This window comes from Wyeomyia smithii, chromosome 1, assembly GCF_029784165.1.
Source record: "Wyeomyia smithii strain HCP4-BCI-WySm-NY-G18 chromosome 1, ASM2978416v1, whole genome shotgun sequence".
NCBI classification, from domain to species: domain Eukaryota; kingdom Metazoa; phylum Arthropoda; class Insecta; order Diptera; family Culicidae; genus Wyeomyia; species Wyeomyia smithii.
The window spans coordinates 116465716-116493078 of record NC_073694.1 but is presented as its reverse complement, the minus strand read 5'-3'; the positions used below and the strand labels follow the sequence as shown (position 1 = coordinate 116493078).

General features: G+C 35.4%; 1 protein-coding gene across 1 annotated transcript in view; it reads right to left on the bottom strand.

Moving 5' to 3' along the window:
• The window catches only part of LOC129717122 (homeobox protein homothorax-like), a 283845-nt gene that overhangs the window by 253215 nt on the left and 3267 nt on the right, over positions 1-27363 (bottom strand). The window contains exons 2-3 of the mRNA XM_055666966.1: positions 22689-22845; positions 17502-17600 (exon numbers count right to left, since the gene is read on the bottom strand). Of these exons, the coding sequence (XP_055522941.1) occupies positions 17502-17600; positions 22689-22845 (256 nt within the window). The remainder of the gene's footprint in view (positions 1-17501; positions 17601-22688; positions 22846-27363) is intronic.

The following is a 27363-nucleotide window of genomic DNA, read 5'->3' as shown; positions in this document are numbered from 1 at the left end:
TGAATCTTACTCAAGGGAGGGTATATGCATGGCAAGTATGATTATTGAGAAAATTTGCAGAATGTTACGCACAATGTAATATATGGAATTTATTTCAAATTTTTATTATGAAGTGTGTCTGCTGCATAATTTATGATCAATCAAATAACATTTAATTGACTATAAAAAGCGAACACGAAGGAAGATTGAAACCTGACTGAAAAACATACTGCAGGTATTAGTCATTAAAAGGCAGTTTTATCTAGCGTTTAAGCTTGAAAATTTAAAGGCGGAGCAAAATAACGTTTCTTAGCGTCGTGTTGAAGTGTGTGTATTTCAAAGAACGACCAGGGCAGATAGTAAAAATAAGGAAAGAAGAATCAGTCTACTGCAACTGAGCAAGATATTACATGCATGATGAAGATCTCTTTTATGACCTCACAATACCCGTATTTTGGTTACCTGAATTTAGTTGCTGATTTAACTAGTGCTCATGTAGCAAAAATGTTAATTGAATACCAATGAAAAATTTCTTCCCACGCAACAACCTCTGCTGACGCATGTATCAATTAGACTGTAATCGGCTAGTGCATCGCACTCCTTGCACCTTGATCGGGATCAATGCAAATAGTAACCGTTGAATGACATATTTATACGGTTTTAAAGTTTTGTTGTTTCGCGCCGCTTAGGTACTTTTTACAGATGCATGCAAGACGAGGAAAGGGGAAAATACCATAAGAAGGAGAAATCTGTCCCACCAAGATCACAGATTTACATTTCCAACGATCGCCGCATGATCGTTGCCAGGGTGAAAGAGAGTCGTCCAATGAAAAAAAAAACTTGTTTCACCAGTGCCGTTGTCTCCTTCCACTTGATATTCTTAATAATTAAATCAAGTTTTTCAGTTCAGCTTTTTTTTTGATATATTTTTGTGCTATATATGTATGAGCAAAGATGGTGTAGCGTATCTTTTATTTCGTTTAATTGACTGGATTGAAGACAAATATGTTTTCAAATCCAGAAAACAAAATTCAGCCTATACATCAGAAACTTTAGGGATGCTTCTATATGTCTTTTTTCCACATACGCCCAGTACATCTAGAAGGTTGGACGTTAACAAAATCGAAACATGTGTAAATTCAAGCTAAACCCAATGAAGTATCCAGCTGTAGTTTAACTCTAAGAAATGCATGGAATGATGAACCTTGCATTCTCACTTGCTTTATTCTATGCTTTCTGAAGCATTCCTCGCATACCCGGTGGAACAAGCTTCACACCTAAAACGTTTTTAAATATCTTGAACCATCATGCGAGGATTTGGGAAGGGATTAATATTTATTCATAAACTTAGATATAGATATCCCCTAGCTGATGGTGTCTTTGAATAGATCTTTTTAACTTTTTTTCCACGAATCGAGTTCATCTGCTGATTATCGTCAGTTCGTTTTGTTCTCATATAATTTTTCTACTTTGTGTTGCTTTGATATTTGCCAATGCACTAGTGTTTGTTCAGAGCGCATTTTGTTATCGAATAGCAACATCTGATTGTATCCGGGAATACGACAAAACGTCTCCCATCAACTGTCATGCTGATGTGTTCCGAAAAAGAACAATGCGACGGAATATAAAGCACACATGAATCGATATTCTGCTAGTTCAGGTTTATTTTAGTATTTAAGCCATTACAGATTAAAGATAGTGTGATGCATTACTTGGCTACTCTGATGTTTAAGAACATGCGATACATTTAGATAAACAAATAAACTTCGTGATTTTATTTACTCTAGGTTTTTTATAATATACATACATAATACAATAAAAAATATAAACATATAATACTATAAAAATATTGATTGCATTACAAACTAACGAATAAGATCTTCATCAAAGTTAAAGTGTTATCTTTTTACTAGAACATATACGAAAGCCGAAATACAATTTATTAAAGCTGAGCTGGTGGAACACAGATATTAAAAGTTATACACAGCTCAACTGTACCACCAAACAGCATACAGCAACAGGGATAGTTTCATTAACAGAAGCATTATTTCCGACGGATAATACACAACTCCAGCATTAAAAAAAAGTAGGTATGTGAGCCGAGCACAAGGAACTTTCAAAAGATTGAAAAGATCGTACGTTTAACGAATAAGGCGAACTATGAACGTCGGTTAGCCACCCTCCATAACATGTCAGTTTCAGAAATGTCTGCAAATGACATAACCCGTATTCTATTTAGGCTAAACCGTGTAATAATACACGTGCCACCCTAATTTTCTTTACCATTTTTGACCATTTTGTTTGTGTACAGCATACATTTATTCTTTAAGAGCTGCATGTACAAGTTGAGAAATAAATAACGTAGAATACCTAACATTTCTCCGCGATTACTAATTGCGAACAGAAACGTCATGTTTTGAATATGATTGTAATTTCATTGATATTCAAGCTTTCCAATACATAATAGCAAGACATTGTATTAGTTAAAACCATACACCCTTGTGATAATATAATTAACAAATTCGCTGTAAGAAAGTGTATTATGTTAGTGACACAAATTTTTCTCCAATCAACCATCCAATCAACCAATTGTATTCAAAATCAAAGCCGATTAAACTTTTTCAAAAATTGTTTATTACTTGTTCCTAGATCCTACATTTTTAAACATACATTTTGGTTATTTCATATCAGTACAAATGAGTACACACTAAGCAGAAGTTTTGGTATGCATTTGGATTTGATTTTATTATATTTCAGTAGTAAAAGGAAATGTGTAATAACACAGACTATGATATTTGTAAGCTTTAAATTCAATTTTTGACTTGATACTCATGCTTCGGTTAGTCACATGCTGACTGGCTTCGATCATATAACGACTTGAAAGCGGACCATGGATGAGCGGCAAAGGTGAAAAGAAAATGCAACAACGCCATCGCTGTGCCACGTTGCGTTTTGGCCACAGTCATTGATGGTCGTAAAGTTAAACCACTTAACAACCCAACGTCTGCTGCGATGCGATACTTTTGGTGCACGAGACAATGCGAAACATGGATATAGCTTGTGGATCGTTTTTGCTCTGATCTTCATCATTACATCCTTGTTTTCGTCGATCTCTGAACAAATTTAATTTGCACCACCACCACCACCAGCCTATCCATTTGTGAGCGTAGAAAAGAAATATAACAGTGTCGCCTAAGTTTACCCCTGTAGCTATCAAATCGATTTGATTTAAACAGAATGTCTTAAGATAATGATACATTCTTAGCCTAGCTTAACTAGTCCTGTCCCAACCTAATGATACATTCTGTAACTTTACTCTACAGTAGGTTATAATGAAGTAGCTGACCACACAATGCATCAGCTTAACAACATGTTTAAAAACCATGTTACCTTACTTTGTTCTTCATTTAATTGCATATTATGAAGTACACAATGAACAATGTTAGTACAACAACACGTAATGTTTCAACAATATTTTGATATTGTCAAAAATATTAGAAATCCATTCGCTAGGATCTAGTGTCCAAAGATTTTGAATAAAATAGTGTTTTAAAAGTACGATAGCTTGTAATAATAGCTTTGTGTGAAATTCCAAACACTGAATATATCCTGTTAGTAAATATAGGACTAGTGCTTGTACGTAAGATTTTTAAAACAGGAGAGTTCACAAACGTTCATGCTCTTCTATAGTTTTATTAAAACTTGATAGAATATTGTGAAGAATGTTTTTCAAATGCTGTACCATATGACAAATATGAGAAGTACTGATTTATTAACAGTTCCTAACTCAGTTCCAAGCCCCAATTTCTTTCAAGATGTTCTGGGAAATGGGAATGGGAAAACTTTACTTGTCCTTCGGATTTAATACTGCCCCAACTTTTATATTTAATTACACTCAATTGACCGAGGAAAAACAAAGAATATAGCCGACCAACAATCAAAAATCTTATTTTTGTGAGTTTATTTTTCAAATCCGTATGAGGTACCAAAACTTACGGCACAATGAAAATGATGATTTGATTGTGTAGATGTAAGTGTATTAAAAAATCAATTAGCTTACTAGGACAGCTCACTCAAGTGGCATAGGGCGGGAACATGGTAAACCGTCTTAAAATCTATTTAAGGATTTTTCACGCAGTAAATCAAAGTATAAAAAATATGGGCGCTTGATTTATTGCTGTTTATCATAACGCCATAAATTCTAGTGAGCACAATAGTTTGCACCTCTCTTTCAAATTATGAGAGAGTGTTTTTTTGGACATTATTTGGTGTTCAAGCGTTCAGAATAGTTTGAAGGTTAAGGTGAAGAGGGCACACGTGCTCTTCCTGGCCGCTGCGAGTGTTCGGATTAGATTATAATTAAACAAACGATTGGTTATGTAAGAACATCATCAACTAGGCGCATGATTTCACTTATGCTTCAGAGTAGAAAAGGTGAGAAAATTATTGAAAACCGCTAGATGAAACCAGATGAAGCCAGAAAAAATTAATTGCATTACCCAGTAAACTAAGATTACGAGAAGCATAGAAATTGTTTTATGTTCCCAAATTGAAGACTGTTGTCCCAAAGTCTTATCGTCGGCTTCGTGCAACAATGGCACAACTCAAAAAACATAGTTTCGAGAAATACGCGTTTGAAAATTAGTGTCGATTTTTTTTTCGAATTTCAAGAAAACTTTCAACTTTAGTATTTCCAATTCTCGTTCAACAGTTTAGGGTCTATCATGCACATCATATTAGCACGTTGTACAAGCTATAACCTTATTTTTACCGCTTTTATAGAGAAGTGCAGCAAAGACACTTTTATTCATAACTTTGGATTTTTTTTGAATTTTGAAACGGGATTTCGTGTGATGAAAGTTAACAGAATTTGACATTGTTTGCCATCAGAAACTCATCTCTCCAATCTTAGTATCAAATGCATATAGTTACTTGAATGTCGCCTGTGCTGTATTATTATTAGTGAACTCATGAAAAAATAAATACATCGCCGGTTTCGTACAACACTGGCACAACTCAAAATTATGCATTCGTGAGTTTTTAATGGTAAACGATGCCAAATATTGTTAAGGTCCATCCCACGAAACCCCGTTTGAAAATTCACAAAAAAATCTACAGTTATGAGTAGAAGTCCCTTTGCTGCTCAAATAGAATTTTTTTTTTCAAAGGTAGTAAAAACGAGTTTAAACTTGTACGATGTGCTCACAATATGTTAACATTAGACCCAAAAATGTTGAATGAGGATTGAAAATTTTAGAATTGAAAGTTTTCTTGAAAATTTAAAAAACTCCACTAATTACGATTTTTGAGTTGTGCCAGTGTTGCACGAAACTAACGTTATGTTCATTTGTCATTTGTACACTGTAACCGGTTTCTATTTTTTCATTCGTGTTATTTAGCAGATTTTAAATATTTCATATTTTTGTGTTTTTTTTTCTTCATTTCAATAACCTATTGAAATCTAAGAAGATTAAAACATTTTTGAGAAATTCTGTGCGTTTTGCCTTTCTCCTAGAAAGGTATAGCAATCACTTGCAAAACCGAAGATAAAAACCTAAATTAATCCACCTAGCGGTCAGACTTAGCCTTTCTCATTCAAACTTTTATTTTTAAAAATAGATTTACATGAATGCTTAAATCCAAAAAGGTATATTCACTCTTTGGGCTCTAATATATTGATGTTGTAATTAAAGTGTAAAATATGAAATTTGACGCAATGTTAGTGCTTCAGAAATAGCGAAATATAAGAAATGACTCTTAATTTCGAACAATTTAATCACGAGCGAAACCGGGAACGTTCAAATAGTACGATACCACATTTAAATCATGTTGAGGCCATGTATATTGACCAAAGCAGCTATAGTGTTGAATAGTCTTTGAATTTCTTTTCTTTACAATACTTTTGAACAGTATATCAAATTTTTATGAAGTTTGTTATTTGTAAGTTTGAGAGATGTCTGTAATACTTGAGGTAATAGACTTTCGTTGTTTTAGAAATTAAAACATAACGGTTGCTTAAGTTTGATTACAATCAAATGAAAAGGGAACGCCAAACTTTGAAACCACGTGTTCAATCATAATTCGTCAGTTAACCCTTAACTATCCCGTTCATTCGATATCAATATTGTTCAAATCTGTAGTGTAGTTTCTAAGATAATGAAGTTTCGTGATTTTCACATTTCGATACATTACAGACGAAGTTACATTTCGATTACAGCAAAATTCAATAGGGTGTTATGAGGCAGCTAGAACTTTCAATTGATACTAATTCTGTGGAAATCGGGTCAACCATCTCTGAGAAAAGTGAGTGAGCCCAAGTAGTCATCAGAATATGTTTCTTTTCATAGCTGGATTTCACATTTTTAAACATAACTGGAAAAGTAATAATCCGTTCGCAAAAACAATCATTAGGGTTTTATGGGGCACAAAGACTTTCCATATGACACTGATTTTATGAAAATCGGTCCAGCCATCTCTGAGAAACATGAGTGAGATTAAACAGTCTCCAGAACATGTTTCTTTCTGTAACTTCTGAACCATATGTTCAATCTTCATAAAATTCAAAAGTTGAGGGTTTTTAGGTAGCCCGTTCATTTGAAACCAATTTTGTTCAAATCGGTTGCGTTGTTTCTGAGAAATTGATGTTTCGTGATTTTTACATTTTGATACATAACCTCTAAACTAGAAATCAGATTACAATAAAATTCAATAGGGTCTTATAGGGCAACTAGACCTTTCATTTGCAATTAATTTCATTGAAATCGATTCAGCCATCTCTGAGAAAATCAAGTGAGATTGGGAGAGCGTTACACACACACACACATGCAGAAAATGCTCAACTCGTCGAACTGAGTCGAGTGGTATACGACATTCGGCCCTTTTGAGCACTTTTATACCTTTAGTTTTTGCAGTGATTGCTATACCTTTCTAGGAGAAAGGCAAAAAGTGAAATGATAGAAAAGACTTTTAATTTCAACTTCAATTCCCAGCTAGGCCGCAAACATTGAAATACACACTTAAAAAATTTCGCCGAATTTCGGCATTGTTTGTGCCGAGATTTGGACAGCCGAGTGCTCGGCAACCATCTCGGCTGAATCTTTTTTGCCGAGAATCTCGGAAAACCAATATTTGACAGATGTCATTTTATGCCGAGAATCGCGGTACATAGTTGACTGTGCTCTCGGCAAATCCCGCCAAGAAGCGGCAAACCAGTCTAACGACCTTTCGGTTATATAAGCTGAATGTTCGGCACAGTAAAGAGCCGTTTTTTCAGTGGAATCCAATCGCAGAAAATAGTTTTGCTGTGAATCAGGTAGTTTTCTTTCGAAAGATAAATTATAAGCTCGATGAGTTTTAGTAAGTAAAGAAATTTATTCATACTTAATCTTGAATACTTATCTTTATCTTGCTCGCCAGTAGGGCATTGAGCTAAACATCTAATCTAAATATACGTCTAATGCCTATCCCTAAAACAAATAAAATATTTTATTCACACGATTTGAAACTACACTTTTTGAGTTCCAGCCACTTACCCCCAAACTGTACTACTTTTTTTTCGGCTACCGGATTGTAAACACTTGTAATTTGCACAAATTTCGGCCAAACTTGTATCCGATTCCTGTTTGCTCACCCGTAACACGCATAAATTTGCACTAGGAAAAATGGCGGCAGCTCGTTCATGAGAATGACAGCTGTATTGCCGAAACACGGCAACGAGTAAAATTTGTGCCGAGATACCAGTAATGTTTTTGCTGACCTCGGCATCAACAGTGTTTAACGATAAATTCGGCAAAAAATAGAGACGAGATTCGTCAAGCTTAGTTTTTTGGACGAAGTCTCGGCAAAATAATCTGACAACTGTCGGCAACCGGCATTTTTTTGCTGTAATACCGGTTGAATCCAAAGTTGCCGAGTGAACTCGGATGTTTTTTTGCCGAGCTCGAGATCCAGTTTTAAGTGTGTAGTACAATATCAAATTTAAATCATGTTGAGGCCACATATTTTGAGCGTAGCTATATTTTTAAACAGTCTGCGGGTTTCGTTTCTTTCTATAACTTTCAAACCACATGTTTAAACATTATGAAATTCATTGTTTAAGGGTTTGAAAGCCCATTTATTTGAATTCAACTATGTTCATAGCTTCTGAGATATAAGAGCGTTTTTCACATTCTGACGCAGCGCCAAAACTAAAAGTTTGATTACAATGAAATTCAATAGCAACCTAAACGGCAAATAGACCCTTCATTTGACACCAAGATAGAAAGAATCGGTCAGACTATCTCTGAGAAAAGTGAGTGCGAAAGAAAGGTGCACATACACACGTACACACCCACACACAAACATATACACCTATACATGCATATATGCAGAAAATGCTCGATTCGTCGAACTGGGTTGAGTAGAATATGACATTCGGCCATTTCAATCATTTTTCTACCTTTTAATTAGCCAGTGATCGTTAGAAGAAAGTCAATATGTTTACTTTCATTATGTGATTTCACATTTTTATGAACAGCGGACACATTTACAATCCGATTGCAATGAAATTCAATAGCAACCTATGGGGCAACTAGACCTTTCATTTCAACATTTTAAGGTCTTCAACATTTTTTAAGTTAAAAAGTAGTATTTTGAAAAATAGAAATAAATACTAGTGTTTAGTGATTGTTACATCAAGGCAACTAGTGAAAAATTGTCCTTGATATCAGAGTGGAAATTTTATTTATTCTTCGTCCAACCTAGAATATAAATAGGATGTTCTTTAGTAAACACTCTCAAATTCATTTAAACCTTTGGACATATAATTTCGGCGACAAGGATCTCAAGAATCTACGAACATGGCAAAAGATAGAGTTGATCAGCAGCTGCAACCGGGAATTCCAGATATGATTCTCAAGATGGCCCAACTTTTACAGCAGATGGCGGCCCAGCAGCAGCAGCCTCAGTATCAAACCCCGGAGCAGATTTTGGAGTCCCTCTCACCGATCATCACCGAGTTTGCCGTCGACAAAGAAAACGGAGTTACGTACAGACGCTGGTTTAACCGCCAACAGGACCTCTTCGAGAACGATGCAGGCCAGCTGAATGATGCGGCGAAGGTACGTCTACTTCTCCGGAAGCTGGACACCCATTCGCACAGCCGCTATCTCAACTACATCCTGCCAAAGCTTTCCAAGGACGTGAAGTTTGAAGACACAGTCAAGATTCTCAATAAAATCTTCGGACATCAAACGTCATCGTTCCGGAAGCAGTTCATGTGTCTGCAGTTAGTAAAATGCGCATCTGAGGATATTATCAGCTACGACGGCAACGTCAATCGAGCCTGTGAAGATTCTCAGTTCCAGAACCTAACACCGGATCATTTCAAGCGTCTCATTGTCGTCAGCGGATTTAAAGCCACAAAATATGCGGATGTCCGGGCAAGACTACTTTTCTCTTTGGAGAATGTCCAATCGTTAATTGATGAGTATCAACGCCTTGTAAACTTAAAGGAAGACGCCACGATCATCGAGCAACAAAAAAAAAAAACAAAAATTCTTCGAAGCAAGAAGGTAAGAAACCGAAGACACCATGTTGGCAATGCGGTCAAATGCATTTTGTGAAGGACTGCTTTTCAAACAACCGCGTTGAGCACAAAAAAGGATACTGTTCCTGTTCGAAGAAGACGAATCAAACGATGTAGATATCCTGAAGGCTCCTGCTTCTAAAAATCCACCAGCTGAACATGAAGGAGTTCAAGAACTTCCTCCGCCACCATTAAAAGCTCGACCACAACTCATGGCTGAAGAACAACAATCCCTTGATACTGTTGAACAGCCACTAGACAATTTAAAAATGTTCCTGAGTAGTTGGACGATGAAGAGCCAGAAACCGCTGATCGACCTAGACGACTCGTTTCGCTGCCTTCTAGATTCCAAGGGTGTAAGCTGTTTTAAGCAGGGAGATGTTACATCAAGGCAACTAGTGAAAAGTTATCCTTGACATCAGAGTGGAATATTTGATTATTCTTTGTCCAATCTCGAATGGAAATAGATGTTCTTTAGTAAAAACTCTTAAGTTCATTTAAACCTTTGGATATATCAGTGATCAACACTAAATTTAATTTTTTTTATTAACACTTAACTAAAATTAACTGTAATTTAATTTACACTAAACGTACCATAGAAAGATAAAAATAACAATGTCGTTAATTAAAAATCATCTTCCTTTTATCCTCCGCAAATCGCTCCAGCGCTAATTCAGTAATTTTTTCACGATTGTTGCCAACCATCTGCCGATGAACACTCAACAAGCAGATAGCACTCAACCGCTGTTCAACCGATGTTGACTTCAGCCAGGTTTTCACCAGACGTAATGAGCTGAACGAGTGCAATTTCAATTGCTTTCTCAGTCGCAGGGAAGAAAGAACGGGTTGCAGCTAGCAGGTCTATAAGATCCAGCTCTTCCAAATTCTTACGATCTGCTCTCATGCTGCTGCAATGTTGATACCAAACTTCCACCTCTCCAACAAAACTGTCAACTTCGTAAAAAATTACTAAACTTATGGTTTTGCGCTTGAACTCTTCCAACGATATTCGTATTACGGTAGCGGGATGCAACAAGGACAACGCGCAGGCAGGTGCGGTATCTTCACCGAACCGTGTTTCCAGTGCTCGATTCCAATACTCCAAGTTAGTTGATGCAGGCGGATTTGCCCGATACTTTTTGTCCTTGGTGGATCAACTAAAAAACCTGAGCAATTCCATGCAACAAGCATTTCAATCAATTATTTTTCATCTGGCTGATACTTTACACAGATATTTCTATGCGCTGAAGATGTCGTTTTCTGCTATTAGAATTATTGAAAAGAAAATTCTGCACCAATGTCAAAAACTAGAGGGGGGGGAGTGTGGTAAACGGCCCCCTGCCCCCTCTGGCTACGCCTGTGGTGTATACAATATCCTGGCTCTGGCGTTTATGGTAACTAATGTTATGTTATGGGAAACCATTTTCAGTAAAGCGCAAAAATCTTATACCAAAATAGGGCCGCGTTCTGGGTGCAGGGGTCCGAATTGCGGTTATTCTAGTTAGTGATATAGTTAAACTGAGTTAGTGTAGCAGAGCTATTACAATCCAAAATTAATGTTGTGTTGAGATGCATACTCGAATGATCCAGGTTCGAATAGAGAAAGCCGTCTGGATTCATAAAATCCCGAGAAGATTGAAATCGCTGAGCATTATAACTTAGTCTATTACTTTTACAATTTTCAGGACAGAAAAGACCGACTGGCAATGAGTAACAAGCAATTCACGTTCATGCACAGGGTGTTCAGGGTTGTTCACCGCGCAGGATGAAAGAGTACCGCGACGTCGCAGTAAAATTGTTTGCGGCACGTAGGGCCGGATCGTCAGTTTTCTGATAAGAATCTCTTTTTCTTGCAACAGCCGTACAATGTCCAAAACGATCAGCTGTGGGCGCCGACGTTGGCCAGCATCCCCCTTGTCCGAATGGTGTTTATCGAGAAAAAACTTGAAAATTAACACCGCGTGCTATAAGGTCGATGTTCTGGAGAAGATTATGGGCCCGGCACTTTGGGACTTCTACGGGAAAAATTATTATTTTCTTCAATAGGACGGTGCAACGGTCATACGGCGCATATCGTCCAAGCGTTGTGTCAGGAGAATTCGACTTATTCTTTTTTATAAGACTTCGTGGCCTCTAAGCTCCCCGGGTCTCAATCCTCTGGACTTTCATGTATAGTCGTACATGCTGGCCAAGTAGAGCAAACATAAATTGAGCACTATGGACCAATTTAAAAGGCTTATTTCCCAGATCTGGGACGAAATCCCGATAACCCACGTGCGTGCGTGAGGTTCTTTCGAAAAACGTCTCAAGCTCGTCAAACAGCTATAATGAGGACTTCCGGTTCCTGGGAAACAAACGAAAATAACCGAATACTACCCAATATGGCTTTTCCGGAATCATAATAATGCCAAAAGGTCGGATATTATCTCCAGACGCCAACAGCTATAAACACAGTGTGTCATGGCTAGTTGGCCCCAATGGAATATAGAAAGGTACGAAGATGGTTTGAGTTTCAGGTTCTCAGGAGCTTCTTTTTAGTTAACAGTGATGACGTAGAAATCCAACAACATTGTGGAAAAAACAATTCATACCATTTCAAATGGTATTTGCTCGCTGACCTAGACCAACGCACGCTGCCGAAATTTAGTAAAAAATGTATATATTATTAAAATTTATTTCCTCTGAACCAAGGTGATGACTCAATAAATATCATGATTTGTTATATTTTGTTTTATATATGCCTTTATCTATCATTCGAATTTCGAAACAAATCTATGGTATCGGTAGTATCGTAAAATAAAATTGATTGAATTTCATGTTTTTTCCTTTTTTTATTGTTTTCGGATAAAACCTCGAATGCATCAAAATCCTTCACCACAAATGATTAATTTGACCGGAACTTAGCATATCATAAATCAAACAAGCTTGTCATTGCACTCGTCTGCCTAAGTTAAGTCTGCCTCGTCTGCCTAAGTCATCAGAGCAACTATCATGTAACTTCATGCGTATGATGGTGGGCATATGATAGTTGTAAAGGGGCCATCCACATACCACGTGGACAGTTTGTGGGGGGGGGGGGTATGTGTAATGTCCACGGTCCATACAAAAGAAAAAGAATTTATATGAGCAGTTGTCCACGGATGGGGGGGGGGTTAAAAATCGTTAAAAATCTCTCCACGTGGTATGTGGATGGCCCCAAAGAATATTTGCGGATCATATCTTAAAGCTATCAAAAAAATTCAAAATATCATCAAAGACATATGTGCAAGAACAAAAACAAAACAACTCTAGGTCTTTGAAGCATTTCGATTGTTACTTGTGAAACCTCAAGGTGACATTTCCCCTTAAAAAATATGATTCAATTATCACAGACATATTTACAAAATTTTTCTCGAAACAGTTGTTAGTCGATTGGTAATGGAAAAGTACCAGTTTGGATTTTTGTTTGATTGATTTCGTTCCCGCAATATTACTACCTCTTCTTTTCGACGAAAGAGAAACTCATTACGAATGTATTTTCGCAAGGTCTTTGAACTGTCTCAAACTTCGAACACATCAGAATAAATATCGTATTATTATAGCTAGTGTAAACAAAAGTATGATTAATATATACCATTTCGGTCCTTGAAATGTCCTTTATCTACTGTACCACCTACCACATCCAGGAAATTAGCAGGCGTAATAAACCGATTTTTATTCTGAAGTGTTCAAAGTTTGAATCAAAACGGCAAATAAAGCTAGTATTTATGTAATATTGACCAATTTCATTCATTTATTTAGAAATTAAAGATGCTCTATTCAATAAAACAATAGAGAAAACTAAGCAGTTTTTTTCATTTTCGCACAAGAAAGCTAAGAGCTTTTATTAGAACTTGTGATTATGTTATGTGGTAATGGAGTGATTACAAAAATATAAACAATTGAAAATGTCAAGATTTTTACGATTTGAACAATAATATTTTTATGTGCACATATTTTTATTCTCAAGTGCCTATCGTAATGCTTAACAACTCTTTCAAAAACAGATTTGCTAAGCTACGACTAAAAAATACTGCCGACACGATTTCACATTTAATAATTTCGATGTTATATTTTAATAGTAGGAAGGATTCTGCTTATTGCCAATTGATGAAAAACACGTTTCAGCTTTCATTAAAAGATTCGAAGATTCTTGAATTTCGAAGCTAGGCAAAGTACGTTTTCTCGATTCTGTTCTTCAGATTTTATAAATTATAATAACAAAGTTTTGCGATTGATGGTATCTGTAATGGCCATGTAAGATTTTGAGTCAAAATTCAAAAGAAATATCGATGGACGCTAAAGTGGTTTTCTTCACTATAGGCCGATCGATGTAAACAAAATAAATCAAATGAATAATACCAGGTGCTTCTTTTTAACATTCAATTAAAACACGATTAACATTAACAATCGTAGTGCGGATGAAACAGATAATTCCTCAGAAATGGCTCAGAACGATCTAATTTTCACATCGAAATCGAAGCAGGTATGGTAATTACTGTTATCTAATGATGGTGAAGAAAATTATACCTGAGAAAGAAAGATACAAGCCATCTACACAATAGACGTAGGGCCATACCTCTGCTAGCTCCGTAGACTGTCTGGCGGGATAACAATGGGCGCGCTCTGTCCATTCAAAGCCATTGGAATAGCCAGCCATGAAGTAAAAAGTGTTCAAATCTCTTGACGAGAATTGAGAATTGAATAAGAAACACATAGAGGTTGATTTTTTTTTACTTCTGTCTCATTTTCCGTGCTGTTCACTCACATTATATGCTCCATCTATCAATTATAGTAATTAAATATACCATTTAGGCCCGCAGACAACAGAGGATATTGTTGAAAAAATCATACCGTGCGGTGGGATGAAGTTTAAGGAACCTATTACAAAGCCATAAGTAATCATGGATGGTTGAAGACGCACTTTTTTCTTTGGGATAAGAAGCCGTGTCAAAAATGATCGTGTCGGATAAAAGCTCGAATCTTGCTTGAAATTTCATAAACGTTAAAGTGAAACATTTCATTGTTCACATTGAAAAAAATAAGTTAGCAAGGTACTGTTATCACTACTTAGTGAGGACGCACAGCTTTCCAGTATACCATTCTTACATATTTGAGATTTCGACGTCTAGTATTGCATTTTGATATGCAGGTATGTTTGAAATGTGTCTTAAAAACAAGATGTTGATTGTAAAAAACTCTAAAAAGTCAAAGTTGCTTTGACTTGTTGAAAAAACGGAAGTATACTTATATGAAAAAAATTTCGATAGTTTGTCAACCAGGAACATTTTTTCATTTTTACATTTTTTCATAATATGCAGATGTGCAGATATATAAAAATATGGTGGTTATCCATATATTTTGTAAAGCAATGTTTTGGTGTTATTTCGAGCGTAACGTATCCTCCCATTATACTGGTGCCCTAGTCTAAGTTTGATTCTAGCCGGCGTCGGATGATCTTTTGGAGCTAAAAGGCTTCGAATCACGCTTTCCATCGTCAAAGGAAGTACAAAACGATATCGCCTATCCCTTAGTGCACGGGTTGAGTTGAATTGAATACTAGCGCAACTCAAAATTTTGCAGTTTTGAGTTACTGATGTTAAACAAAATTTACAAAAATTCCGGAGTTATAAGTAGATGTGCCTTAATAGCACAAATCTAAAATATCCCAAAAAACAAATGAGCTTGCAACTCGCACAATATGCTCATTACATACACATGAGTGTGTATTGAAGTGTTCACAAAAATGAAAAAAAAAAATTTCAGCGCTAATTTTTAAACAGGTTTTATATCGAAACTATGAATTTTGAGTTAAGTATTGAATTCAACTTACGATATAAAGAAAACTGGGTGTAATCGCCTGTGTCTATGATTAGCACAATAATTGTGTAATTAGGCCGAAAATAATTAGTGAGACATAAGAATATACATATATATTGATAAACTAATCTGTATCATGTACTCATAACGAATTAAATTTGGTAAAAGTCAAATAATCAAATCAATCGCAACAGTTTGAAAGTATCTGAATTTTTAAAAAGTTATCGTTATTCAAAGTCAACGTCAAGGTAAAATATCAACACAAAGTATATGAATTAAGATACTTTAAACTCTTCTGAACAAACCAAAGACACTCTTAAGGAAAAAACGGCCATGGAAGTTTTCCAAACCATAATTTGATAACTTTCCTCTAACTCTTGTCATTACCGAACGGTCAAGAACGAATGAGCGTTCAGAAGCAAAATACTTTGTCATTCGAAAGTAAAGTAAAACAGTAACCAAAACACACACCAAAGATGAAAACAGTAGTGAATCACTTCAATGTGTGAAAACATGTAAGATACCCAACAAATGCATAAAAATAAAGATAAACTTAAACAATTCAATTTCATTCTTGTTCTGGATATGGCAGCGAGTTAAATCGCATAGCTGCACATAACTTCTGCTGTTGTTCAATGCCGTCACACGAAAGAAAATTTGAAAATAATCGAAAATTTGAAAATAATCTTATTTTCAAAAAAATTAGATTATTTTCAAAACATCATCCCATGACAGCTTTTCTCTATCTCTAGTCATTGTTTAGATATATCGATTTATAAAAAAACACTGTAGCTCTTTTCAAATGATAGTTAGTGCAAACCTCTCAATCTGGTGGACGCGACATCCTTTGATATTCTATTCAGTGCTGACGTTATAGTAACGCTGACGGATAATTAAACGATATCAACATAAGAAAAATATCGATGTTGTTTGCCTAGTTACAACACACAAAAAAAGTTAAATATACAAATATCGAAACCAGATGCAATCCACAAACAAAACACGGTTACTAAACGGTAGTTAACATGTTACAAAACGTGCTCAAGTTGAGAAGAGTACTGTTACTCTATATAAAGGAACCAAATAAAATGTTGGTAAACCTAATTTTTCTTATAAAATCTGCAAAATCGGTCTAGCCATCTCTGAGAAATTCCAGTGAAATTGGGAGGGCGTTACCTACATACACGCACACATACAAAAATGCTCAGCTCGCTGTACTGAGTCGAGTGATATACGACATTTTATACTTTTGGTTTTGCCAGTGATTGCTATACCTTTCTAAGAGAACTTGTTACGTTTAGTAGAGCGTACAATGTAGGTAATTTCATCAGAAAGCGAGAAATGAACAAGAACAGAAAGTTCAACTTATGTCGAATTCGTTTTTGCGGTGTAGCTACACGAGGACTACACTTTTGCTCAATAGATGTTTTACCTTTCTCCTAGTTTTTTTCACTTTCCGGACTACACCAAAACTATGTGCCGTGTCAAATAAATGTTATGTGAACAAAAAAAAAACACCAAAACTACACTTTTTCTATCCCGGACTACGCTTTACAGTTTCTGAACGTCGTTTATTTCGTACGAAATTTGACAGTGAAAAGTGTAATTTTTGTGCAGTCCGGAAAGTGAAAAAACCAGCTACAGGGCAAAAGTGAAGTTCTTGTGTAGCTACACAGCAAAAACGAATTCAACATAAGTCATATTTTTGTGTTCTCGTTCATTTTTCGCATATTCTCTCTTACTTCACCCTTTATATCCCTTTTCTTACTTTTATATTTTTTTCTACTTTTTTTTACTCATCTCCCTACCTCTTCTCTAAGTCTGTTTGTAACTTCCTTTTTTACCGGTTTTTATGTGTGTAACAAAGGAATAAAATTTTCTCGGATATACCTGAACCAACGTGAATGCTATTGGTCCTATTTTAGGATTTCATAAGTAGTTTACTGTTGAATATTATCGTCATTGATATCTGTCTTTGTCATAAATACATGAATTGTTAAATATTGTTATTTATTTCCATCAGCATTATTTAGATTTTTTAGTTCACAATGATCACAACCACGTTATACTTTTGAACGCGAGTGTATGCTATACTAAAATATAAAAGTTTTGTACTCACCTGGACTACCTAGGAAGACTGAAGAATATAAAACCCGCCTGGAAGCATCCACTCGGGAGTCGGGAGGTGATGACCAGTCTCGCCGTGTGCACCATCGACCTGTAATAATATAAATAATAAACTTTCGAGTCGTTCACATATATTTAAACTAAACATTAACTAGATATTATCAAAAAATGCGACGTTTTAAGTTTGTCGCTTTGAATTGCGTTTAATTATTGACCAATGTATATGGACTTTATCTCAAGACGACATGTACTTCTTTCCTAGCATAATATGAGCCGTTGCGGAACAAAGTGGTCTGAAAACCATTCTTTTAAAAAATGAGATTTTTACATAAGCCGCATCTACTCAAGAAGCTGATGCTAGGAAACTATGGACATTTCGATGAATCGAACTTTGAAACTGGTTTATACCATATTGAAATTTCGTCCAAAACAGATTGACCATTCTGTTTCGGAATAGAGTAGTCTATGTATACATCAAATATAATATGTGACATGCCACTTATCCTGTAACATGTTACACGTGATTTGTAACATGTTACACGTAATGTAACACGAACAGAAATATCATGTAGTATTCAACATGCTGTGTTACATGTAATGTCACACGTGACATGTTACATTTGACATGCTATTTCTATCATTTAACATGTGACACTAGTCATTCTTTACGAGTTACCGTCATTTTCTTTGTCTTTTACTAGCCTTGTGTACCTACATAGACCACTGTGTTCCGAAACGATTCGAGAATTCCAGTGAAATCTGAATTTCAGAGTGGTCTATGTACATTCAGATCAAATCACTTATTTCGCAAAGAAAATGTTAATTTCATGTATTCCCATGTTAAACCACTTCATTACCTTTATATTATAACATACCGTTTAAGAGAATTCGTTGAACAGAATTTTATTCAAAGATTTTTCGAAAATTGCTTTGGCTGAAAAATTTACTCGATGGCACATAGACCAATTTGTCCTGCGTAAAACCCCTAACCTAACCAGGAGAGCATAACGCATTAGTTGTAATATCAAAATTATATCCTCATCATCAAAGTTATCTACTATATAAAAATGGGATTCTGAAACGCAGATCATGATATTATTTCCCCAGTTTTTAAGGTGTACAATAATCACTATCATCGTTCTAAATCAAAACAGTAGCAGTGGCAATCGTGATTGATCTTGTACATTATTAGACCTAAATTCAAAAATGATTTTGAGAATCTTGATCCTGAAAATACATTTACTTTTACTTAAACGTGTTTCTTTAACACCTGCACAAATTTTCCTATAGAAAACCCCATTTTGATTTAGTGCGAGCCTAGCATAAAAATTTTACATTTCTGATGTTTTAGTAATTTTGTTAGTAGTATCATCTTATAAGGTTCATGATTCTTTTTCTTTTATTCAAACTAGAGCGTAGGGCAACAAGAAACATTAAAAAACTTTTAAAATCGTGATTTTAAAATTTACTTAATTTTTTTAATTAAAGCACAACTTTTGGTAAACAGAAAACCTTCGCTTTTCGACAGACCTGTTTCTAAGACACCAACGAATATTGTAAACGTGTAAAAAATCACATTCCATTGCTTTAGAGGATAATTTAGCATGAATGATTATAAGGGTGGCAATGGGATGAGTGGAAAAAAATATCATCATCGAATTTAAAGAACTGACCATATACATTTTGTTTATTTGCCTAAAATAATAACCTGTGCGAAATTTCATCGCAACCACCTGTATATAAATTTTCACGACGTACATTTCAATAATTTAAAAATAATAAAATTAGTACGTTCCCCCCCTTACTACGCCACTGGGATACAGAAAAACCAATGTTATAGAAACACACCTACCAATCGAAATTGGCACGGTGAGCAAAATAGGTGTTGAGGAGCTTACAAATAGTTAATTTACCCCCCCCCCCCTGCCACACTAATGGAATATATGAAATTCAAAATCGTTGAAATACAACAGCTACAATAAACTCTAATACCTAATTCATGTTGATCGATCCAGCAGATTTAAAATCATTAAAGGTTAAGATCGTTCACCCCCACCCCCTTCCCACCTTGTCCTTGTAACGCCACTGAGATAAAGGAGGTCTAGCATCATACAGTAACTTCGCAAAAATACATCTCAGACTAAAAAACATATATAGGGGTACCTGGGGTAATAAGCACCGTTGAGGCAAAATGCACCCCTTCTGATTTACAATGGAGAAACATTTTAATAACAAAATAATAATTCTATTATTTGATTCTATGTTTTCTATAGTCACCCTGTCCATTTGCCAGCACTGAAATGTCAGAATATGTGAATAAATACAAAAAAAAAGTTTTCGTTGCAAACGGTCTAATTTTTTTCTCAGCTAAATTACGTGTTTTTAGCTCTTAAATTGATGTTTTCCACCAGCGAAAAGTGTTATTGCATGGAATATATGTCGACCAACATATTTCTGATGAAATATCAGTAAGTTTCAATGAGAATTACCGTTATATAACCAGAAACATTCTCTTATTACGTTCGGGGCATAACGCTTCCCTTAGCTCGAAGCAAAAGGACCCTTTGTAAACAAATTTTTTGCTTACATTTCATCTCGTTTCCAGCATTGTCCGAAAGTCCAATCGGCGGTCATGGATCGTTGAACAGCTACGATCGGTGCTAGAGACAATCAAAAACGGTGATTCCCAAAACCATGTCGCTCGAGTGTATGGAATTCCATAGGAAACCTTTTTGCCTTTATTTGTTAGATGACAAAATGAGTCGTACTGTCCCAATATTGTAGCGCGTTCTGCCCCGTAGACGGGGTGCGTTTTACCTCATTTGCATGGTACTTCTTGCCCCTTTGTTGCGGTGCATTTTACCCCAGGAAGAGTGCATTTTGCCTCGATTGACGACTCTTATAAAATTATTACACTCACTTAAAAAATGTGTATTATGCATTTTCAATAGTGTTTTAGCATCAGATGCGAGTTTGAACAAATGAATAAGGGTTTTTATTTATTGATCAGTATATAGCATTGGTTTTATCTCTCAGCTTTAACAAGAATATACTCTACTTTCGTTAACTGGTGCGTTTTACCCCAGGAACCCCTACAGTATAAGTTTGCACAGTTATCGGGGATGATCTTTTCACGGTCATAATACATCAATCTACCCCTTCTTGCCTACGCTTATGAGATAGAGCAAAATTAGTATTTTAGGATTATTCCCCGTGCTCGAAAACCCCTATGTACAAATTTTCATGGTAATCGGTCCAGTAGTTTTTGAGTCTATAGGGAACAGACAGACATTCGCATTTATAGATATAATAAGAAGAAGAAGAAGAAGATAGAAGATTCCTTAGAAAAGAGCAAATTTAAGGCACATATTGCTCTTTGGGTTAGTTGTACAAAAATTATGTGATTGTTTATGTGCCTTAACAAATAGTTCGAAGTCAAGAAAATTGTTTTCTCGGTTTCAGGAAAACACTATGACACCAACGGCACAAAATTAAAACTTAATACAAACAGTAGTACGTAAACCACGAAATACTAGTGATATATGTAGCTACTGTAAAAATAATGGGACAAATTAATTGGGTTGTTATTTGTTATGTGTAGGTCATCACGCTCTATCAGGACTTTATTCTCCACTAATCCTCGATAATTTCTAAAGCAAACTGACAAAATTCATCTCTGCCATAACATGCGATTTTAGAGATCCCTTATGTCCGAAAGGGCTCTATGGCTCACTAGTGCGACCCATTTTCGGAAATCTATCAAGGTCTTGGTCTCCATATGACCTAATTTAGAAAAATCGGCTTGAGTGTGTCCAAAACAGTGGCGTGAGCTGCTGAATTTGTCACATTATCCACATCGATGCATTTGGCCTTGAACACACTGGAAAGAGGAAAGAAACTGAACCGACTGATATTCGTCACGAATTTACTGAACAGTGAAGCGGACTACCATTAGTTACTTTCTGAACCTAACTTTCGCTTTCGTATTCCCCGAAAAACATTGCAGCAGTTATCCCTGTTACGGCTGTAGCTTTCATCGAAGCCTGTATTGTTGTAGCAAAAAACTCTTTGCAAGAAATCAGCTGAGCCAAACTTTTTCAAGACGGAAGTGAGCAACTGTTGCGAGGAAAAGTTGGAGCCAAAGTCAAGACTGGTTGAACGGACTCATTTATCCAGTCTTCGAAAAGACCCGCCGACGCGATTGCCAAAAAATGTAAAGAGTTCAAAGAAGTGCACTAGCAGACTCATCTTCTTTTATAGAGTTATGGGCGGCATACGATTATGTTAAGCGCAACGGTTTGCGGCAGATTATGCTTGAATATGGTTTCTCAACAAAAATAATTAAGCTGAGTCGTGCCGCTCTTGACAGTTTCTTACTATGCGCCAGGATAACGGACATGTTTTCGGACCTGTTCGTAATGTTGGACGCTCTGAAGCAAGATGACGGGCTCTTGAACCTGTTGGTGAACATTGCCTTGGAGGGTGTAGAACGGAAGGCTGCTTGGCTTTACGGATAATAAAGATACCGCCCAACAGAACCTTTTACGGTGATGAATGTCCGCTCGAAATTTGTGCTGTAAAAGACGCAGAGTCTCCCGGTGGTACTCTACGAGCATGAGTGAAGGTCGAAAAACGTGGCCAACCGGCGAGCACTTGGAGCCTTTGGTCAAGATGATGAAATATGGCAGGATACAGAGGGCTGGCCACGTGACACGAATGTCGAAGGATCGAATTACGAAAATAATATTCAGCAAAGAGCCCGTCAGAGGACGGTGACTCCGTGGTAAACCCCGCACTCCTTGGATATGTGGTTTGGATGAGGACGCCCGATCGGCAGAAGTTAGGGAATATTGGAGATGACTAGTCGAAGTTTATGTGATGTAGAGACGTATTCTGGATTATGTAGTGAGTCGTCAACGACCAGTCACCATGAAGGTGAAGTAAATTAAATAATCAAAACACCGCGAAGTACTTAAGCTGCGTGGAACCTCGGCTTAGGGCAACGTCAGAATAAAATGATATTTATGTTCAAGAACGATTTTCTAAGTACTAGTAGAGAAACGGTTTTTATTCTGCTTTTTTGATGAGCAATAAAAAAAAAACTTTATAACAACCTGTGTTATAAAACAGCTGTCCCCAATTGGGGGTCTGCGGCAGGCAAAGGGGCCGTGAAACTCACCCTTGGGGGGGTTGACTCGACAGATGATTGAAATTTCTTCCTTTATAGCTCTGTGAGAGCGGATTTCCAACACTTCTGAAAAATAAAAGCATAATGTGAAACAAATTAGTCGTTCAGAACAAAATGAGATTAACAAATACAGCCTCGTATTACAAAACTTGTATTCAAAATTTTTTTAAGGGGTCGCGAATTGTTTAATGCTACACAAAGGAGGCTGCGGAGTTCTTTGAGCATACATTTTGTACAAATAGTACACTTCAAATTCTTTTTCACTTCGTAATTAAATCATCTAAAGTGCTATATATATATCATGTTTACTACCAGGCTGCTGCAACTGAATTCGACGGTGGTTAATTGCCTTCATTCCAAACAAGCATATTAGTTCTTTACTGGGAATCAGTTTCGTGCAACACTGCCACAACTCAAAAATCATAGTTTCGAGAAAAACGCGTTTGAAAATTAATGGCAAAAATTTATTTTTTAATTTTTAAGGAAGCTTTAAAGTTAACGATTTGCATTCTTTATTCAATATTTTTGGATCTCTTTTGTTATTATGTATCAACCTTTAATGCCGAAAATATAACACTGTTACTGGCACCGGCGCACAGTGGTCGGAGACCACTCGATGTCAATATTTTTAATGCTTTATATTTTTCCGAGTTTCTTACACAACCTTTGAATGTTGCTGTGTCAGGCAATTCCTATGATTTTTATGTACGAAAATCACCAGCTTAATTTCAAATACATGTAACTCCCTCAATTTTGATCGGATTTTGAATCAATATTTAAAAACTCATGAGTACCGTACAGCCTTGTGAAACAGTTTGGGACAATCGGATAATCAACGATCTACTTTCGAATTTTCGGGTCCGGGTTTGCACATCGTTGCTCCAAGGGCTGTAAAATGGGTTATCCCAAATCCGTATAACGAGAAAAATATTACGAATGTGCTTTGACGTACAATTTCCTATTTTTCCTTGAAAGACCGAATAATTATCTTTAATTTGTCATCAAAAGATCTTAAATCGGTCAAACGGCTCAAAGGTTACAAGTTTTCGAAAAAAAAAATATATTTTTGGTCAACCCTAATTCGGAAATGAGTATAATAAGAAAAAAAAAACATAAAAGTACAGTTTTTCGAAAAAGAACGTATATATTTTCTTTATAAAAAAAACTTGATTTTCGATGACAAAGTTGATTGGGCATGATCTGAACAAAAGAGAAATCTGTTAATAATAAAGGTCTAACTGCAGTTCAGGTAAATAACATTTTCAGCACTCCAAATTTGGAATTATATGTCATTTTAGAAAGACCTTTAGTTTTTTTCAACTTTTGTTTAGAGTTTGTTCTGCGGCGTTCCGATCGTGCTGCGTGCTGTCGATCCAACACCAACACTGAATGATAGTTGGAAACATATCATTTAGAGTAGTGTAAAGTTTGTACGTGGCCGCTGGAAACTTTCTTTGAATTTCCATCACGTGAAAAAAGGATGATAATGACTATCCTCAAGATCTTGAACATTTGATCTATTCAACGACACATTCTTTGTACGTCGGCATAAAGCAAAAAAGATGTAGTCCTGCATCATAAACTTTACTAATACATTATCTAGTTGCAAAAACCCAAAATTGCCTAAAGGTCATAAGCAATTAATAGAACAGAAGGACCTTGCAGATATTCAAAGCAGTATGGGATTTGACTGGTTGATGTATTGATAATAAATTCCGAGTAAGTGTAAACGGAAATCATCGTCAATAGTTAGTTCTAGCGCATGTTTTATCATAAAAGGTAGCTTGAATGTAATAATGTTCTCTGTGCCTTTGCTTACTTTTCAACGTATGTTAACGTAAATCATGTGAATTACTTGCACTACGTGACGCGAGACATATGAATAAGATCAAAATAATGTTTTAGCAGTTTATTCTACGCATAATTACTTGCTAGGTAATTTTGAGGTTGCTGATGTTGTTTCTCTAAAACTAACTACTTAATTCTCAGCATTTGGGTTTGTTTCTTATAGTTCCATGTGCAATATAAATCGAAGTGCATGCATAAGTTGATAAAATGTAAGAATCGACTCATTTTTAATATTCAAATGACGATTATTCACACACATTGTTTCAAATGCACCAGACCAACGTACAATGATACCAAGGATCTTTTTGGATATTTACTTTCCACTCAAGTCCAAAAAATTGGATGTGTCAGATTAGAAGTTCAATTCAAGAATTTTGGTAAGCATTTTCAAAATGCATTACTTTTAGGATATTTACTTTGCCTTAGAATAAATCTACATATAATTTGATACTCATATAAAGGTATTGCTTACTCTAGTCCATTCAAACCTAAACATTAAGATGAGCTAAACCGCTTCAACTTGTTTCTCGCAGGCCGAAGCATACGCTCCCAAATAAAATTTTCGAAAAATTTTAGAAAACGCCCATACCAATTTGATGAAATCGGAACATTTTATAGCCGACATCACGAAGTATTCCATCATTTCGTACCTTATTGGACTCCGAAGCAATGCAGACCTTTAAATAATTTTCATCAGGAAAATTCATCTCAGTTTTAGTTTCTATGGCAAAAAAGAACTACGTTAATTCTTCCTAAGAAAATGGAATTGTATGAATGTTAGCAATGTTGTCGTCATCACTACATCATGACACCACTAAAAGAAGGAGGGATTGATTTAAGGCCCTACCTGCCGCATATTAAACATACAACCGAAGATCTTGTCGTCTCTTTTCAGCATCACTCGAATGTCTCGAAGTGTCCGTTAATTCGCTCGTGTCTGTCCATCCATTCATTTATTTCTTCATCCCTCCCCATTCGTCAATGTGTGTGAGTCGGCATACTGCATGTCTTTCAACCGATTCCGAAGCAACGTTTTCTTCAACGTTATATTCAGGAAAGAGCAAGCTTACTACTCCTATTATCAACAACCTACTGGAAATACACGCGCGTTTTATCGCACAAGACAACGAGAGAGCAAGAAAATTCTCGTCGCTTCAAGAGAGTATACCAAGTGAAACGCAACCTTACCTTACCTACAGCAAGAAAATTCAACGAAATGAAACTTGCGCACAATTGGTTCGGCTTCGCAACACCGGTTATCGGTATCAGTCTTATAACAACATCCGCCGTTGAAACTGTCTTTTTGGCCGTGTGGTATTCTTTAGTCTTATCCTACCTAAAGTAACTTCCGCGCTCCAACTTCTAATGTATTATGCTTACTATCGCATTTGTTCAATTGCAATGAATTTGATTGATAATTGTTGTTTAGTAATTTTTATGCTTAACCAGAGACAGCCGCAATGGAGCTCCTCAATGTGTAGTTGTAAATCCTGTATACGTTTATGATATAGTTTTTGTGTTTTGTTTTTCCTCGAATTGCCATGTTCAACTTGCACCATTGACCACCCATCCGACCCATCGTTTATTTTTTGCATGATAATGTGTATTCGATTCAGTAAAAGAGTCTGGAATTTCTCACTAGTCGGTTTTTGTAACGTCGATCGATTTCTTGAAGGGTTTACGAATCCGGATTTCAGAGTCTCGCAATCATTCGGCACTAGATTTGGTGCATTGCAGAAATTATTCATAATTAGTTATCATCTATGAGTGACTAATAAAAATCGCGACATACTATTCGCAGATTTCACTCCTCAGAACGACATAATTATTCATTAATGTTGTACAGCTTTTTCAAAAGATTATCTAAGTGCATGCTAACAAACCAGTTATGTTGCATCGCATAAGCACTATGAACCATAATCATTAAGCAATTCAGTTATTTTTAAAAGTCAATCAAAATGGATTTAGATTTTGACAAAAAATTAGAAATACACTGTTTTGGCTGAAAAGCAGTTTCAACTTAATATAAAATTATGTACATGTACACGTATAACTGTAACATTAGAAGAGTTTAATATATATATATATATATATATATATATATATATATATATATATATATATATATATATATATATATATATATATATATATATATATATATATATATATATATATATATATATATATATATATATATATATATATATATATATATATACAGTTAAGTTCTTTTTTACACGATACGTACCGTGCAAAAAAAAACCGTGTAAAAAAAACCGTGTAAAAAAAACCGCGTTATTTGGAAAAACGTCGTAAAAAAACCGCGTTTTTTGGAAAAACGTCGTAAAAAGAACCGTGTAAAATAAAACCGTGTAAAAATGAAACTGTGTAAAAAACAGCCTACTATAGTATGTTACCGTTACTGTTACTTACTGTAACAATTTTACGCGAAGACGAAAAATCGTGCAAAAAAAACTGTGTAAAATAAAACCGCGTTATTTGAGAAAACGTCGTGAAAAAAAAAACCGCGTTGTTTGGAAAATCGTCGTAAAAAAGAACCGTGTAAAATAAAACCGTGTAAAAAAAGACTTTAGTGTATATACATATATATATATATATATATATATATATATATATATATATATATATATATATATATATATATATATATATATATATATATATATATATATATATATATATATATATATATATATATATATATATATATATATATATATATATATATATATATATATATATATATATATATATATATATATATATATATATATATATATATATATATATATAT